Raw genomic sequence first — 15,000 nt, forward strand, 5'->3', positions numbered from 1 at the left:
TCTTGTTTTCTTTCTAAAGCACTGATTAATTGACAATTTCCGCCTTTAAAAACGCTTCACCACAGATAAAGAATATACTTTATTTATGCGCTTCACATTCACGACTTCTTGACATTAATTTGTCAACTGCGGGTTTTTTTTTTTATTTTACCAGGAAGGCAAAATGAGAAAATAACGAAAAAATCAATAGCTCAGGAGTGGGCCGATCCAAAGACAACCTTCTGAAATGGGGAATCAACCCGGGACAAAGTGATGTACAGTCGCCATCAGATATATCGGAGCGGCCGAGGTGCTCACAAATATCTGAACACGCCTCTATTGTCAAGGCGTTAGAGTGCGTGTTCAGATATTGTGAACACCTCGGCTGCTCTGATATATCTGAAGGCGACTGTACTATGCGAATGTGGCGACCTAAAAACAACTCAACATATAATGCAGAGTGTTCCCTGTGTCCAACTACGTGCACTACAGAAGACCTCATAAGAGCTACCCCCCGGGGGTTAGAGGGGGCAAGATATTGGCAAAATATTATTTAGATTCCTTCACACGATTAGAAGAAGAATAATAGCTCTCAAACAATAAAACGGTTTTTTGACATCAAATCCATACTATTATTATAAATGTGAATGTGTGTCTGTCTGTCTGTTACCTCTTCGCGCGTTACTAAATTTAGTTGAAATTTGGCATAGAGATAGTTTGAGTCCCGGGAAAGGACATAGGATAGTTTTTATGTCGGAAATCATCCCTAAAGAGTGAAAAGGAGAATGGAATTGAGAAAATTAATGAATTGCCTGATAATTGATGTAAGAAATGATTAAGCTCATGCTCAAATTGAATTATTGCTATTAAACTTTATCCAGGCGCTAAACTTACTCTAGCTGCTGTTACTGATTCCACGCAGACGAAGTCGCGGGCAAAAGCTAGTCCTCTATATTTTTTCATATTTGCACAACTATTTGATATTATATACTTGCATTAACCCGAGTAGCATTTATACGTCATTATGACGTCAGCGACGTCATTATGACGTAATAATGCCGTCATTATGACGTCAATGACGTCATTTTGCTACCTTGGAAAATTAAAATAAACTCGCAGGATATCGCTATGAAGTAAAAAGAAGTCTAAAGTTCGCATATGTTCGTCAACCAAAATGATTCTTCGCTCGCATTTTATAGATAATTAACAAAAATAATACAACTTTATACATATGTTATTGTGGAGCTAAAACGACAGGCAGGTTGAGTCGGAGATAGCAGCACTTTGCACTGACTTAAAATAGAACGAGGTTAGGGAGCGAATCGAAAGCGCTGAAGGTGCTGCCCCTACACTTTACGCTGGCTTTATTTTGCATAGAGGTGTGCCATCTAGTGGCTTAAATCTAAAAATGGAAACTTGACATAATGCTTCGCGACAATCGCGGGGGCTTCTATGCTGCCGTCTACAGTTCATGCACGCTCATATTGAAATTGCAATTTGATTTCAATAGGGAATATTACGCGAAACTTTGCGTAGGGGGCGCCACTACCACAATCTGAGTCTATCGCGAAACAAGAAAATCGAAATTTCGTTATCTAACATCTCTGTCACTCTTGCATATTCGAGCCATAAAGAGGCAGATAGCGAAATTTCGGATTCGCGTTTCCCGGTAGGTTCTCTGTAAACAAACCGCCTTGGTGCATCAATGTCATATTTTATTATCTCTGAAAACTTGTTTAAAAACTGTTAAAGGTACAGTATGTATTAGTTACTCTATGGTTTACTTAACGGGCTAGTGGTGCACTCTGGTGGCAGAACATTGCAGTAATATCCCCTATGGCTTCCCAGACTTTTCTGAAAGAAAACGGCGATCTGTAGAAACGATTTTAGAGTTATATCGCGTATCTTATGTTAATCCAGCCCCGTTTTGGTCCCGACTCCAGGGGGCCTGCCGCGAACCACGTTCGACGTGTTGCCTCTCTGTCGCACTTGTAAATTCGTACATAATTGTGACAGGGAGGCAACACGTCGAACGTGGTTCGCGGTAGGCGCTCAGTAACCAAACAAATCAGCCCAAACCACAGGCTTGAGCTGCGTAACACTAAATCCTTTCTACAGATCGCCGTTCGAAAAACCCGCGCACGCACCCCCGTGCCGCCGCATCGCCACAATGCCGTTCTCGAAACGTCGGTGGTAATTATAAAACTTAATTATACGCGTTTAAGTCCCGTTTTCGTAATTAATAATTTGTTTGTAGTCGCTACCGTTGGAGCGGCCAAAGAGCTTAAAATATCTGTACACGCACAATAAAGGCGTGTCCAGATATATCTGATGGCGACTATACATTGTTACAACATAATACCCACACTTTTTACCCCTAATATGCATAGAACAATTGAATTAAATTTTAAATGTGCAATAAATAACACAGTGAAATAAACATATTTATTTTCATAACAGCAACTCTTAGTGGTTTTGAACAAACAAATAAATTAGTTATGACAAATAAATAACAAAATAAAATTAAAAAAACACAAAATAAAAACTATGTAACTAAACTTGCAAAGCAAACCTTTATATTATACGGCCATATCGATATACCCCGATGTCAACATTATACTCTTTGTATTGCTTAATACTGGTACTGGTGTTCCTGACTATATTATCTTTAATATCATAGCTTCTGATACACGAATTATGACACTTCGCTCGATACAATTAATTCCCAAAGTAACCTCTAACTCGGACTTTTAATCCAACTTTACTTGGTTATTTATTATGTGATACTATAAACAAAAAAGAAGAAAAAACAATCTTAACTTAAATAGTAATTTCATAGCTTTCGAATTTCGATATTGTAGGGTAACTTTTTTAAAATAAATAAAAATCGACAAAATTCGATCAAAATTGACACTCGGCGCGCATGATCTTTCCCGTTCTTTCTTGCGAAATGTAACAGAGACAGCGGCAAACCGATGGAACGGCCTTAAAGCCTGACCACTTGACCAGTAATATATGATCATTGTCAAGAGGGCGCTGTTATTCTCATGTATAGGGTGACAGTTTATGAAAAAAAAGTTCCAGTGAAATTCCGCAACATGACGCGTGATCAATATTCCTGGTCGAGCTTTAGTTACCGACTGAGGTTGTAGGGAATCATCAGTACTGAAACCCATTATCCTACTTCCTGGTTAAGTCGCAGTTGAGTAAAATGTTGATATCGGGGTAGATCATGTACAAATGTATGGACGTAAGTGGAATTACTATTCATCCAAGTTTCATATCAAGAGAAGGAACCTGGAAAAGTATAAGCGCTCAATCTGGATTGAGCAAGTATTTTCTACAATAAGATTTATTTTTTCCGCAAAGGTATGTATGACTTTTTTGTGTAAAATTCAATAAGCTTTAATGTTGCCTTACACCATATTTTCATAGAATACTTAAATTCAGAGTAAAATGATTTTTTCCAGATAAGCACACACTTTCCAAGATGGCTGCGGTTCCTCGAGGTCCCCAAATGTCAAATGGTGTGGACATGAAAAAGGGACCTTTAATACCATTTCGATTGTGCTATTTTTTCTTCTGAAGGAAATGGGTTGACAGAGTATAGTTAAATTTCGAAAAAACGGTTAACATTTTTAAAAATCATCTATTTTTTAATTTACAAAATTGTTACTTTTTCGATATTTGAAAGAATTGCTATTTTTAAGGCCAGAGATAAGTATCTAAATAACACAGATTTTATTTGCTTTTCATACACTTTAGTATGATATATACCTTAGATGCACGAAGTATTAATACTCATACTAAAACAACCAAAAGTGACCGTAACAAAGACATGATTTCAAGAGAACTTGGTTGGCACTTGTCTTGTTTCAGTATAAATATTGATACTTCATGCATTATGGATTAAATATGTACCTACCGAATTTGAGAACATAACGATATTTAGAATACTGTCAGGTACAATCACTGTCATGCTATCTAAGTAATACATACATATCATGCCTGGTACACAACACAGTACTATCTTTTATTACAAAATCATAATCTCATATATTCTGAATAAACTCAATATTAGGTAGGGATGGCTAGCCTTCACATTGGGGCCCGTTTACACATTGATTAGTAACAAAACTTCCGTTAGACAGACATTAAATATATTAATAACGGGTCACTCACGTATTTTACCCGTTATTAATATATTTAATACATTGATTAGTGTTTATCGTGTGTTCATACATTTGCTACTTGCTTTGATAAATGTGAAGGCCAGTCACACTTGTATGCCACACTTAGGGTTCATCCAATAATTACGTGACACGAATTTCGAGGTTTTTTGACCCCTCCTCCCCCCTCGTCACACTTGGTCACATTTAGAAAACCCCTCCTCCACTGGTGACATTTTTTCAATAAAATCGGCAAATCGAATTAAGTAACCCAAAACAGATTAGGAAAGAAAATTAAAAAGATTAACCCATTCAGGGCCAGCGACTCAGCGTATGGGTCATTCTCAAACAGTTCCGCAGGGCCAGTGACTCATATGTGAGTCATGAATAAATTCTGTTTTAAATATAAACGAAACGTAATTTGACGTAATAACGTAAGTATCATATAAGCTAACAAACATTGGTATATTAGGTTAAAAAAATATAAACACGTTTTTTTAAATAAAAACAGGGTCTTGAATATTCAAGTTTGGTTTACTATCAGTGCAATATAGTAAAAATACTGAAATTCTAGATACATACGCGTTGCAAGCAAACAGAAAAATCCATATTTCAAAGATATCAAAAATATATATATTTCAGAAGTTATTAACATGGCTCAAGGTATGGGTCACCGTGGCCTGGCGCTAGATGTAAAAACTACAAATGTTTCCGTAGCAGGCTAAAATAGACTTGATTGGCTGGTTTTAAAGCTTATTTCATGTTGAAGCTGTTTTATATTGTATCATTTTACAACCGATTACTGTTTGGATTATGGTAAGCAACATTTTGTAGGAACCAAACCGTAGTATAATAATATTTTGTTTTGTATGAGGGGTAAGGCAACGAGGATTTTGTCCCACTACTTTTATGTCATAATATTTGGTGATCGTTGTATTGTATCTTACTACTAACAATCATACTAAGATTCATTTTTTTTTTACTTTTCAATATAAAACAAGGCGGTTAAAACAGTCACCACTAACTACTACGTACTTTATTATCGTAATAGTGTGTAACAAATAACAAGTTTTTTAATACATCTTCGTGGTTTCTATGGCAGATTAAAAAGTAAGTACTATGATACATTTTAAGTGCTCTATTGTTGTTGTTATGATTTAATATTAGTATGTCTCACAACAGTTTAAATTCGATGATTGCTCTATTGTTACTAATATTAATATAATGGCGTTTACCAAAACAAAGATAATGACCGACCAGGTGTAAGCTTATCGGACACACTTGGACAGTAAACAATGAATGCATCCGAGCCGGCAGTATTATCTTTCATGTGGTATTTTTTATATTATTTTATATTATTAGAGATGTATTTTGGAGTAACATGGGAAATATTATTCAATCACGATTTGATCTCAATCGGAAATGGGGAAATTGGACTAATTTAACTTCCATGATTTGACCCAAAAAACAACAACAACAAACACGGCAAGATTTAAACACCAAACTTCTATGAAATTATGATTATGACTTTTAACTTAACACTTGCATAGGCTGGGCTATCAAAATCGCTGCCGACTTAGCTTGGTCTGACATTAAAAGCTTGTAGAAAGTAAAAATGTTCATTCCTATAAACTGCAATAATTAGTTTTTTTGATAGGCACAGAAAAAAGGTGGTTAGTAAAAATGTTGAATGTTGTTCAGCTGGTCGGCTTCATAAGCGGCGATTTATTTACCGTTCGCGCCAGGCTCGAGACCCATACGCTGAGTCATGCGTTTTAGCTAAAAACGGTTTGTATGGTGGCCCGGCGTAATGAGACGCTCGGCGGTTCTTGGCCATGAATGGGTTAATTCCCCCCCCCCCCCCCCCCCCCCTGGGACTCACGGGATTAAAGAAAACTGGCATGCGGCAGGCCCATGAAGCATGCATTATCACAACACCAAATACCACTAATATATCAACATCCAATTCTGTGGATGATTATAAGCTAAAAATATAGGACAGTGCAGCAGCAGCGAATAAGTACTTTTATCAACTTGTTGCGATATCGAAAGCCATATCTCTAACCACTTCCTCATGTCCTGGTTAGTCAAATAGCTACTGTTAAGGCCCCGCAAATGGCAGGCGTATCTTAAGGATTCGGTAGATAGTTCGCTGACGCCTCCTTCGCGGAGGATCGCTCCGTCTAACTGTAGGAACATGAATGCTTTGTGCTTGAGCTTGGAGACCCGGAGAATGCCGCGGCTTTGTCCGTACATGTTTAGTAGGCTGCCCTGGAATGTAAAGTATTAGTGTGAAGACTTTACTTCAAAATGAGGTTTTACTGTCTAAAAAGGTAATGAATTCTAGTAATTTCTTCTTCTTCTTCTTCTTTTCTAGGGGCTATGTAAGGCTCCAGAGCCTATGTATCACTGCGACCATCTCTGATCTATTGTGATCGCCACCTACTACAACTCTCGATCCAAACCTGCAACTTCAAACAGCTGCAGGATCTTTTTGGTTTCGAGAGACTTTAACTCCTCCGGGCGCAATATATGTCCACCCAGGATCAAGTCACGAGTGCGCATTAGGCAGGGGCACTCTGTGAGGATGTGTAGGGGCGTCTCCTCTGCCTCCATACAGAGTCTGCACCGCCCCATGTCACGTTTCCCCATGGTGTGCATGTGCTTATTTAGGCCGCAGTGCCCGGTAAGCACCCTGACCAAGTTGCGCAGTTGGTTCCTAGGCAGCGCCAAGGCGCTCGAAGACGCCTTTTTGCTGAAGGCCTTGATAAGCGCTTTGGAATGGTTATTCTAGTAATTTAGAATATTTGATAATATTGGGTGATATTAAATCACATTTAAAATCGGGTCTATCGGGGGTATCGGGTAAAGGTAACAAAATAAATTCGCGATAGACCCGATTTTAAATGTGATTTAATATGTTAATTTTTAACAAGCAGAAACGTCTGCGATCGATGCTATTAAGCTTAGAATAATTTTTTTTTTTTTTTTCTGGTTTGAACTGCCATCAGTCGGTAACGACTATAATCAGTTTTGCTGTATTCAATATAATTTTTGGGTTTTGGAGACCATCGTCCCACTTAACCACTGCTTTAATTTTGCACGATGTGCTTCCTTTTGAGTCTTTGTACTGTTTCAGTCTTGTCCAGTAATTTTGAAGCCAGTGGATTTGGATGCCTTGCCAGGCGCTCAATATAATTCTTAGTGAATTTTTTGATCTCTTCCTTTATGGTGGTCATATTGAGATAGTCGTGCACTTCATCGTTTCGTTCATAAATTTAAAAGTGGAAAAATTACTGCATTGGGTGGGACTTGAACTCACGGCCTCTGGATTCTCTGATTTAATATGTGTTCAAAACGCGAAAGTTTGGGTGATTCCGAAAATAATCCATAATTCTATCATTTTAGTCGATTTTTGGATTAAGTCGACAATCTGAAGTGTTTGAAATTACTTCAAGAAACATTATATCAACTATTGACCTAAACGCTGCTTTAGCCTCTTGACGACTGGGTTTCCAAAATTGTCACCTTAAATTTAACTCTGTCAAGTTGAAAAAGAGTCAAAACCACCCACCAACCACTAACACCACCAACCACCAGCGCGAGCTCTTTGAAAATGCTCCTCGTTATGGAGCGAAACATGTCGAGCAGTCATCGACTTGGTTTAATATATTTATTATGTCAGTGCCTCACGGAAGTTTCGTTATTAAAAGAGTCAGAAGTTAATTAGGGCCTATGTAATACGTGTAAGACGCCGGGCGTCAGGACGAGGTTAAGTGCTAGTCGGACTCGCCCACCGAGGGTTCCGTACTTGTATTTGTTGTTATAGCGGTAACAGAAATACATCATCTGTGAAAATTTCAACTGTCTAGCTATCACGGTTCATGAGATACAGCCTGGTGACAGACAGACGGACAGTGGAGTCTTAGTAATAGGGTCCCATTTTTACCCTTTGGGTACGGAACCCAAAAAAACGTGCATATTAAAGATTCACTCGCACACATTCGTGGTTTTGTTTTTGACCACTCTCGTCACACTTCTATTTTTGTCTTTTATCAAATAAATAAAAATAAAAAAATTTAAAGGGCCCTCCACACTAATGCGCGAATCACGGCGCGAAGCCGCGAACGCGAGTGTGGAGTCTAGTTCGCTATTCAGCGAAATCGACTCCACACTCGCGTTCGCGGCTTCCCGCCGCGATTCGCACACGAGTGTGGAGGGCCCTTCACCCCATACAAAAAGCTCCACTCAGTCACATTTTTTGGGGACAAAAAAAACAAGACAACGAAATAGTTATTTGTGCAACAAGAGAGGAAAGTTGGTTTTCCTTGCGATTGTTGATTTTGAGTCCCGAGTAAGCGAAAGATTCTATAATTGAATCACGAGTGAAGGGAGTGATTCTAAGTCAGAATCTTGAGCGTAGCGAGGGACTCAAAAACATGAGATGTAAAATAACTTTGCTCTCGTGTTGCACACATAATTTTTCACCTCAGTAGTGAGAACATATTAAAGGTTAAAATGTATTTCTAATTTGTAATAGACCCCGAAGTATGAAGTGGCAGTTCATGGCCTTCACAAAATTAAAAAGCTACTTTGTTTCACTCCCTGGAGTGAGGAAAGTCGCACTTTCCTCTAGGGAGTGACGAAAGTAGACTTGTTCGAGCTGCTAAGGTGAAATTTTTTTTGACCCTACTGCGTAACGTAACTAGCTTTATAATATCGGCTCACGTGATAAATACGTACAGCAATACAGGCAGGCCTCCTTCACTCGCTCAAGGCCACGCGCTATATGCCTACCGCTCGGCGTATCGTCAACGATACAACCGACAAGGGCCGCCGAACGCCCGCCTGTGCGCTCGCACCGCACGTTTCCCGCGCCAACGCTTCGAAATGCAGAAACCACGTAATTATTGTGCAGTAGATAGGTGTAAAAGTCAAAAAACAAAGGAAGATTTGTCGTTTTTTTCACTTCCGAGAGACGAAGAAAGGTGAGTAGTGTTTTAAATCTATCTATGAATTTTGTCACCATTTATTTCTTTGAACATAAGTAGGTAAATCGTAAATTAAGGAGTTTTTTGAGTCAGGTTGTTTTTATATTTGATTGACTAATAAAAAATATGGTTGATTCGCAACATTGGTTTTATTACAATAATAACATAATTAACAGTACAACCCTAGCGCATTCTTAACGATGACGCGTTGGCACGTGACTCAAACGGCGAGCAAGGCAGTCTCGACTCTTTGTGCGCGTACTTATGATACATTTCTTCTCGTCCTGAGCAGCAGGTATTATTATTAAGATTTTGTAGGCTATTATAGCGTAGGTTTTCGCTTTAGTATGGGAATGATGTATCTGTTACGTAATACGTAGTAACTATTTATTAATCTGTGATACAGTAGTGGTCCTGACAAAAACAAGGTATGAACAAGTGTAATGTACTTACTTTGTGTGCATAGGTCAAACTATTCAGACTGTAAGGCTCCTTCGCAAACAGCTCCTTACAAGCCAATATCTCCAGCGCCGACGGATGGACACCCGACCCTAACAGCCCAATGACTCTCGTCCACTTATCCTTCAAATCGCTGTCAGGGATAGATTCCAATTTTGCCTGCAGTGCTCTGAATACGGGCTTGTTGTTTCGGAGTCGTTCGGCCAGCTCTTGTGTGGTGAATTCAGCGCGTTGCTGGATCGACCAGAAGTGTGAGCAGAGAAGTGACCGTGGTTTGAGGAAGCTGGAAAAATGAAAATGATTCAATTTAACATGGGCTGATTTTTATTTTGTTGTCGCTTTTGTTTTGTCAAGATTTTGATAAAATTTGGTGACTTGATAGTTGTTTATTCTGTAGTTTCTGTACAACATAAGCGCAATTTCACTGTGTGACCTAAAAAAATCATCCTCTGAGTTTATGATATTGTATGAAAATTTTGTCACTCAAGGGTATATTAGGTACATATGTTTTTTTTATCCCAAAATGGGATTTAGTGTTTTTTTTTTCCTCCAAAATGAGGAGATCTTGAAATTTACCTACCAAATTTTATCAAAAATTAACGAATAGAATCGACCGTTAAATCTAAAATCGGCTCTTTTATTTTCCTTTGCGATAATGTTGTCCCCGCAGACTAGAGGAGACAAATAGACAGAGGCAAGGCCTCTAAGTTTGTCTTCGTGCAAAGTAAATTTCGCAAGAAATAAACTTAATTATAAGGTTTGAGTCATTCAACATACAGCCCACAAGTTGTGCATGTATCATCATCATCATCATCATGTCAGCCGATAGACGTCCACTGCTGGACATAGGCCTCCCCCAAGGCTCGCCACTCCGACCGATCCTGTGCCGCTCGCAACCACCGAATTCCCGCGACCTTCACCAGGTCGTCGCTCCATCTCGTTGGAGGCCTACCGGCAGTTCGTCTTCCGGTACGGGGACGCCACTCCAGAACCTTCCGGCCCCACCGGCCATCAGTTCTGCGAGCAATGTGCCCCGCTCACTGCCACTTAAGGTTTGCAATTCTGCGAGCTAAGTCGGTGACCCTAGTTCTACTGCGGATATCATCATTTCTGACTCTATCACGCAGAGAAACCCCGAGCATAGCTCTCTCCATTGCCCTTTGCGTGACCTTGAGCCTTCTTATGAGGCCCATTGGTAGCGCCTACGTCTCAGATCCGTGCATGCATGCGTCACGCGTAAACTAGATCAAATCGGAAAAGTTGAAGTCACGTCACATATAATAATAATTATGCGAAAATTGTTATATGTGAAATCTTGTTTCGTAATTTTCCTTACGGTCTTTATTTTCTACTTTAATAATACAGCAGCAGTACAATAGATAAGAATGCATTTGACAGTCTTAGCCTAATATGATTAAAAAAAAATACTTACGCTAAAGGAAATATAACATAGTTTCCAAAGGGTATGGCAGACAATATCAACACCGGTGTTATTCTCAGCATGTCTGAAGGCATTTTCTGGTACAGCTCAATATCCTGCCGACTCATATTGCTGAAGCCCTGTTCCCTGGCCACTTTTATCCGTAATCCAATATATGTCTTCAAATCTTTCAGGAAATCCTTAATGCCAACGCTGAATACCCTGTACATTTGCATTGCTCTAGGGAACCTGTTTTCCAGCACTTTGGTGTAACCTTTGACATATTGGATGTATCGTTCGACAATGTACGTTCGAAGTTTCTCATTTTTTAATTGGTTGCCACGTTTTGGGTTTTCGAGAGTGATAAATCTGGAAATAGAATTCAAGCAAAGGCATTACAATATAAAGTTATAGAGTTGGATCAAGGTTAAGGCGAATTTCTATGAAAATATGACATTAATAATGACATCTCACTTTGTCCCGTTCAAATTGGTGCAAGGTAGGGTTAGTACAGACACGAGATAGTACTAATAGTTTATAAAATATGCATTTGTCATATTATAAGTACTGTTGAAATCAACAGACTAGTTGAAAAACCCAAGAAATTATAAACCGAAATAGATAACATACACTACAGAAAAAGTGACTCGGTCCACCGGTAGCCGAGGTGGAAATTGAACACGCGTCTTCAGCTTTACTTGACTTTGGTGCATGTTATCTATTTTATTTTATAGTTTATACATAGTAGTGTGACTACTTAAAAAACACAAATCAAAAAATATTTCATAAAATAATTCGATTTGTTCCCAGTCGGACCCAAGAAATTGTTACCAAATAGACTGTATTTAAAATAAATTATTTTACACCATGCATGAAATAAAGCACCAGAAGAGGAATGTAGACAGTTATTTTTAGACACAATTTCTATTTTAAAACCCGTATTTGATTGTGACGTCACATGCTAGTGTTTTACATAAATTCCATAGCAGCAAAATCGTTTCGACAGTTCGAGAAAAGAAACTGATTTGACTAGTACTCAAATACCCTATTGTTATATACAAGCCACACATTTGATGTCAATACTTTTCCGAAAGGTCTTAGAATTACAACATAGTATATTAGAGGTTCTTAAACTATTATTAGAAGCCTCTAACCTCTAACTCAACCCAGTGGCTTAGGCTACAAGCAAAATACTTCCGAGACGTTTAGGGGGAGAGAGGGGGTCAAGAAAATGTGGCATGTTGTGACAAGGGGGAGGGGGGAGGCACAAACTTTGTGACGTCACTTTAACTTTATCAGTAACCGAAAATTGATTTAAATTATTTTATTCGCCATACAGTTAAATAACAACTTTTTGAAACGATAATCGTTTTTATTCATTTAGTTTTCTTTCCTAATCAGTTTTGGGTTATGAAATTTTTATTATTTCTTTTGTCAAAAATATTTTGATACATTATTAATAATACTTGATTCGATTTGCCGATTTAGTTGATAAAATGTGACGTCACACCGGGGGGAGGGAGGGTCAAAAAAACGTAGAAATTCGTGTGATGTATTAATGCAGAGGTCGGCAACCTTTTAGCAGCCAAGGGCCACATAGTAGTTAACGAAATTGATGCGGGCCGCACTTTGCTATACTCAGACTTTATCAGGTATTGTCGTTTGTCAAAATTACATACAAAATTGCCACATGGAGGCTCGCGGGCCGCAAGTGAGAGGTTCGCGGGCCACATGCGGCCCACGGGCAGCCTGTTGCCGACCCCTGTATTAATGGATGACCCCAAGGTTCCCAACTTTTATTCACTCCCATAACTAAAGTAGAGGTGCTGATTGTACAATAATGTTTTCATTTTCATCAATCATCACCAACTGTCTTATGCAAAGAAAAATGTTACTTCCCTAGTATCTAAGCGGTTCATGTGGCTTAAACTCAACTAAACTTCATATACCTAGTGACCTCGCGGTGGCCTTCTACTAATAACTGTTGTTCAAAAATGCAAAATTTAAAAATATTAAACGAGTCCTGACAAAAACAAGTCTATTTTAGGGATATACGTAACTTGTTTATCAAAAACAATGAGGACTTGGCTTGGAAGTTGTTTACGTTGTTAATGTTGCCGTGACTAACCTGCAACTGTAGGATTGCTGGGTTTTACTCAACAAAAGCGTGCTGGACCGGCTACATTGAGTAACCAACCTCGATAACGTCACAATCCTATGTAAAGGCATCTAAAAACAATAACAATTTGCAAAGGAACTACTAAAAAATAACAACCGAACGTGTTTTACAAGTATTATTTTTATATTTTTTTTGTTGACTTTTCAGTCTGTATCGTCCGTGTAACGTCTGTACATAAAATGTCAAAATTGAAATTTGACAGTTGAGTTCAGTTGACGTTGACGTCTCAAAAACCAGAGACTAAAACTTGTATTTTTGTAACTTGTTTTGGATGATTGTGTTTTTGGCAATCGTGTAGGCTTCTCCAAAAGTTTGCGATGTGGGTCCAACAGAGGGAGGTGCTGTGTTCAACCGATTAGAAAAAAATGTAAGTAATGAGGGGTAACGCGTATGAATTCGCCGCTAGGGGCGCTAGTGTAGATGGTGGTCTTTTCCATAGTTCGAAATGTCTAATGTCACTTGTCACTTCAATGACTGACAGCTGTTCTGTAGTCTTTTGGACCACCATCAACAGAGGCGCCAACTGGTGAGCAAAAAAACGATAGCCCTCATTTTGTTTTGTGAACCTTATATCAAAGATAGATATAACTCCGTAATAGATGGATACAGTCCAAGGAAAAAACGTGCCTCGAAAATCACGAAAATTTGATTCTCGATCAGATGGCGCCACTACCTTTGGCTTACTCTCGTATAGAGGGCGTTGACGGGCGTTGTTATTTAACAATTTTAACACATATCAGTGAAAGAACATGGGCCAAAATAATAAAAATAATTAATGCAAATAAAAAAAATCATTTATCCATATTTAAATACATTTCATCGTATTTTTATAAATCTTCATTGTTAGTTTTAAAGTGTGTCGATAGATGTCAGTGAATTTACTGTGGTTACAAAATTTACTATGACAGTACTGCTCTATAATATTATATCCTCTTTGCTTATATGTTGTGTTACGAGATTTACGAGTAGGTAACTTTGGAGCAATAAAGCCTAGATCCCAAAAGGGCCTAAGTATTAGTTTACCTTCTGGGTTGAAAAGTCAGGTGGCAGTCGCTTTCGTAAAAACTAGTGCCAACGCCAATTCTTGGGATTAGTTGTCAAGCGGACCCCAGGCTCTCATGAGCCGTGGCAAAATGCTGGGATAACACGAGGAAGAAGATCTTTGGCACAATAAAGAATACTGGTGGTGCTACTGCGCCAAATTCCTTTTCGGCATAACCTCTTTTACATAAAAACTCTAAGGTGACTTCTGGCCACCGAGACAGGACACTTGACATGTTGACAAACTGACTTCAAATTAATTATCGCAAGGTACACACTTATATAGTGATTAATATCAATTTTAGCCGATTGTAGATAAACGAGGACTACGTAACGGACTAACGGGGTAAGTCACCTGCGAGTACAAATTTCTATTTAGACTAAACTTTGAAACACCGCAGTATCGGCACCAGCTCCCGTGATTATCCAGTTAGTTCATAGTTAGTTACTCAAAAAACTTTAAAGCGAGGTTTAGACTACGAGGTAAACTTGCATTGCATGCAATTTAAGTTACATTGCCGACTACTAAAGTAAAGTAAAAGTGTATTCTAAAGTTTGATCAGATACCGCAATGTATCGAAAAGAGCACGACAATCTTCATCAAATATTTGGCTAAATAAATCCTTATTTCATTACTCTCGTGTATTTAACCTACTCGTATTGAGTCGTATTTTGCCACTGTGTCGCTACAATACCTAGAATATTTGATAAAAATTTTCAAATCATTGACAGTCAATAACGCTTACGTCATGGAGACTAAAT

General features: G+C 38.5%; 1 protein-coding gene across 1 annotated transcript; it reads right to left on the reverse strand.

Annotated features, from left to right (window-relative positions):
• Positions 1 to 6,016: 6,016 nt before the first annotated feature.
• Positions 6,017 to 13,364, reverse strand: LOC134753913 (LETM1 domain-containing protein 1). The gene is made up of 4 exons (XM_063689877.1): positions 13,147 to 13,364; positions 11,031 to 11,387; positions 9,593 to 9,881; positions 6,017 to 6,419 (listed from the first exon to the last, which is right to left on the reverse strand). Exons 1-4 carry the CDS (start codon positions 13,245 to 13,247, stop codon positions 6,096 to 6,098), a joined length of 1,071 nt encoding a protein of 356 aa, XP_063545947.1. The 5' UTR covers positions 13,248 to 13,364; the 3' UTR covers positions 6,017 to 6,095.
• Between the last annotated feature and the right edge of the window lie 1,636 nt (positions 13,365 to 15,000).

This window comes from Cydia strobilella, chromosome Z, assembly GCF_947568885.1.
Source record: "Cydia strobilella chromosome Z, ilCydStro3.1, whole genome shotgun sequence".
In the NCBI taxonomy this organism is placed as follows: Eukaryota; Metazoa; Arthropoda; class Insecta; order Lepidoptera; family Tortricidae; genus Cydia; species Cydia strobilella.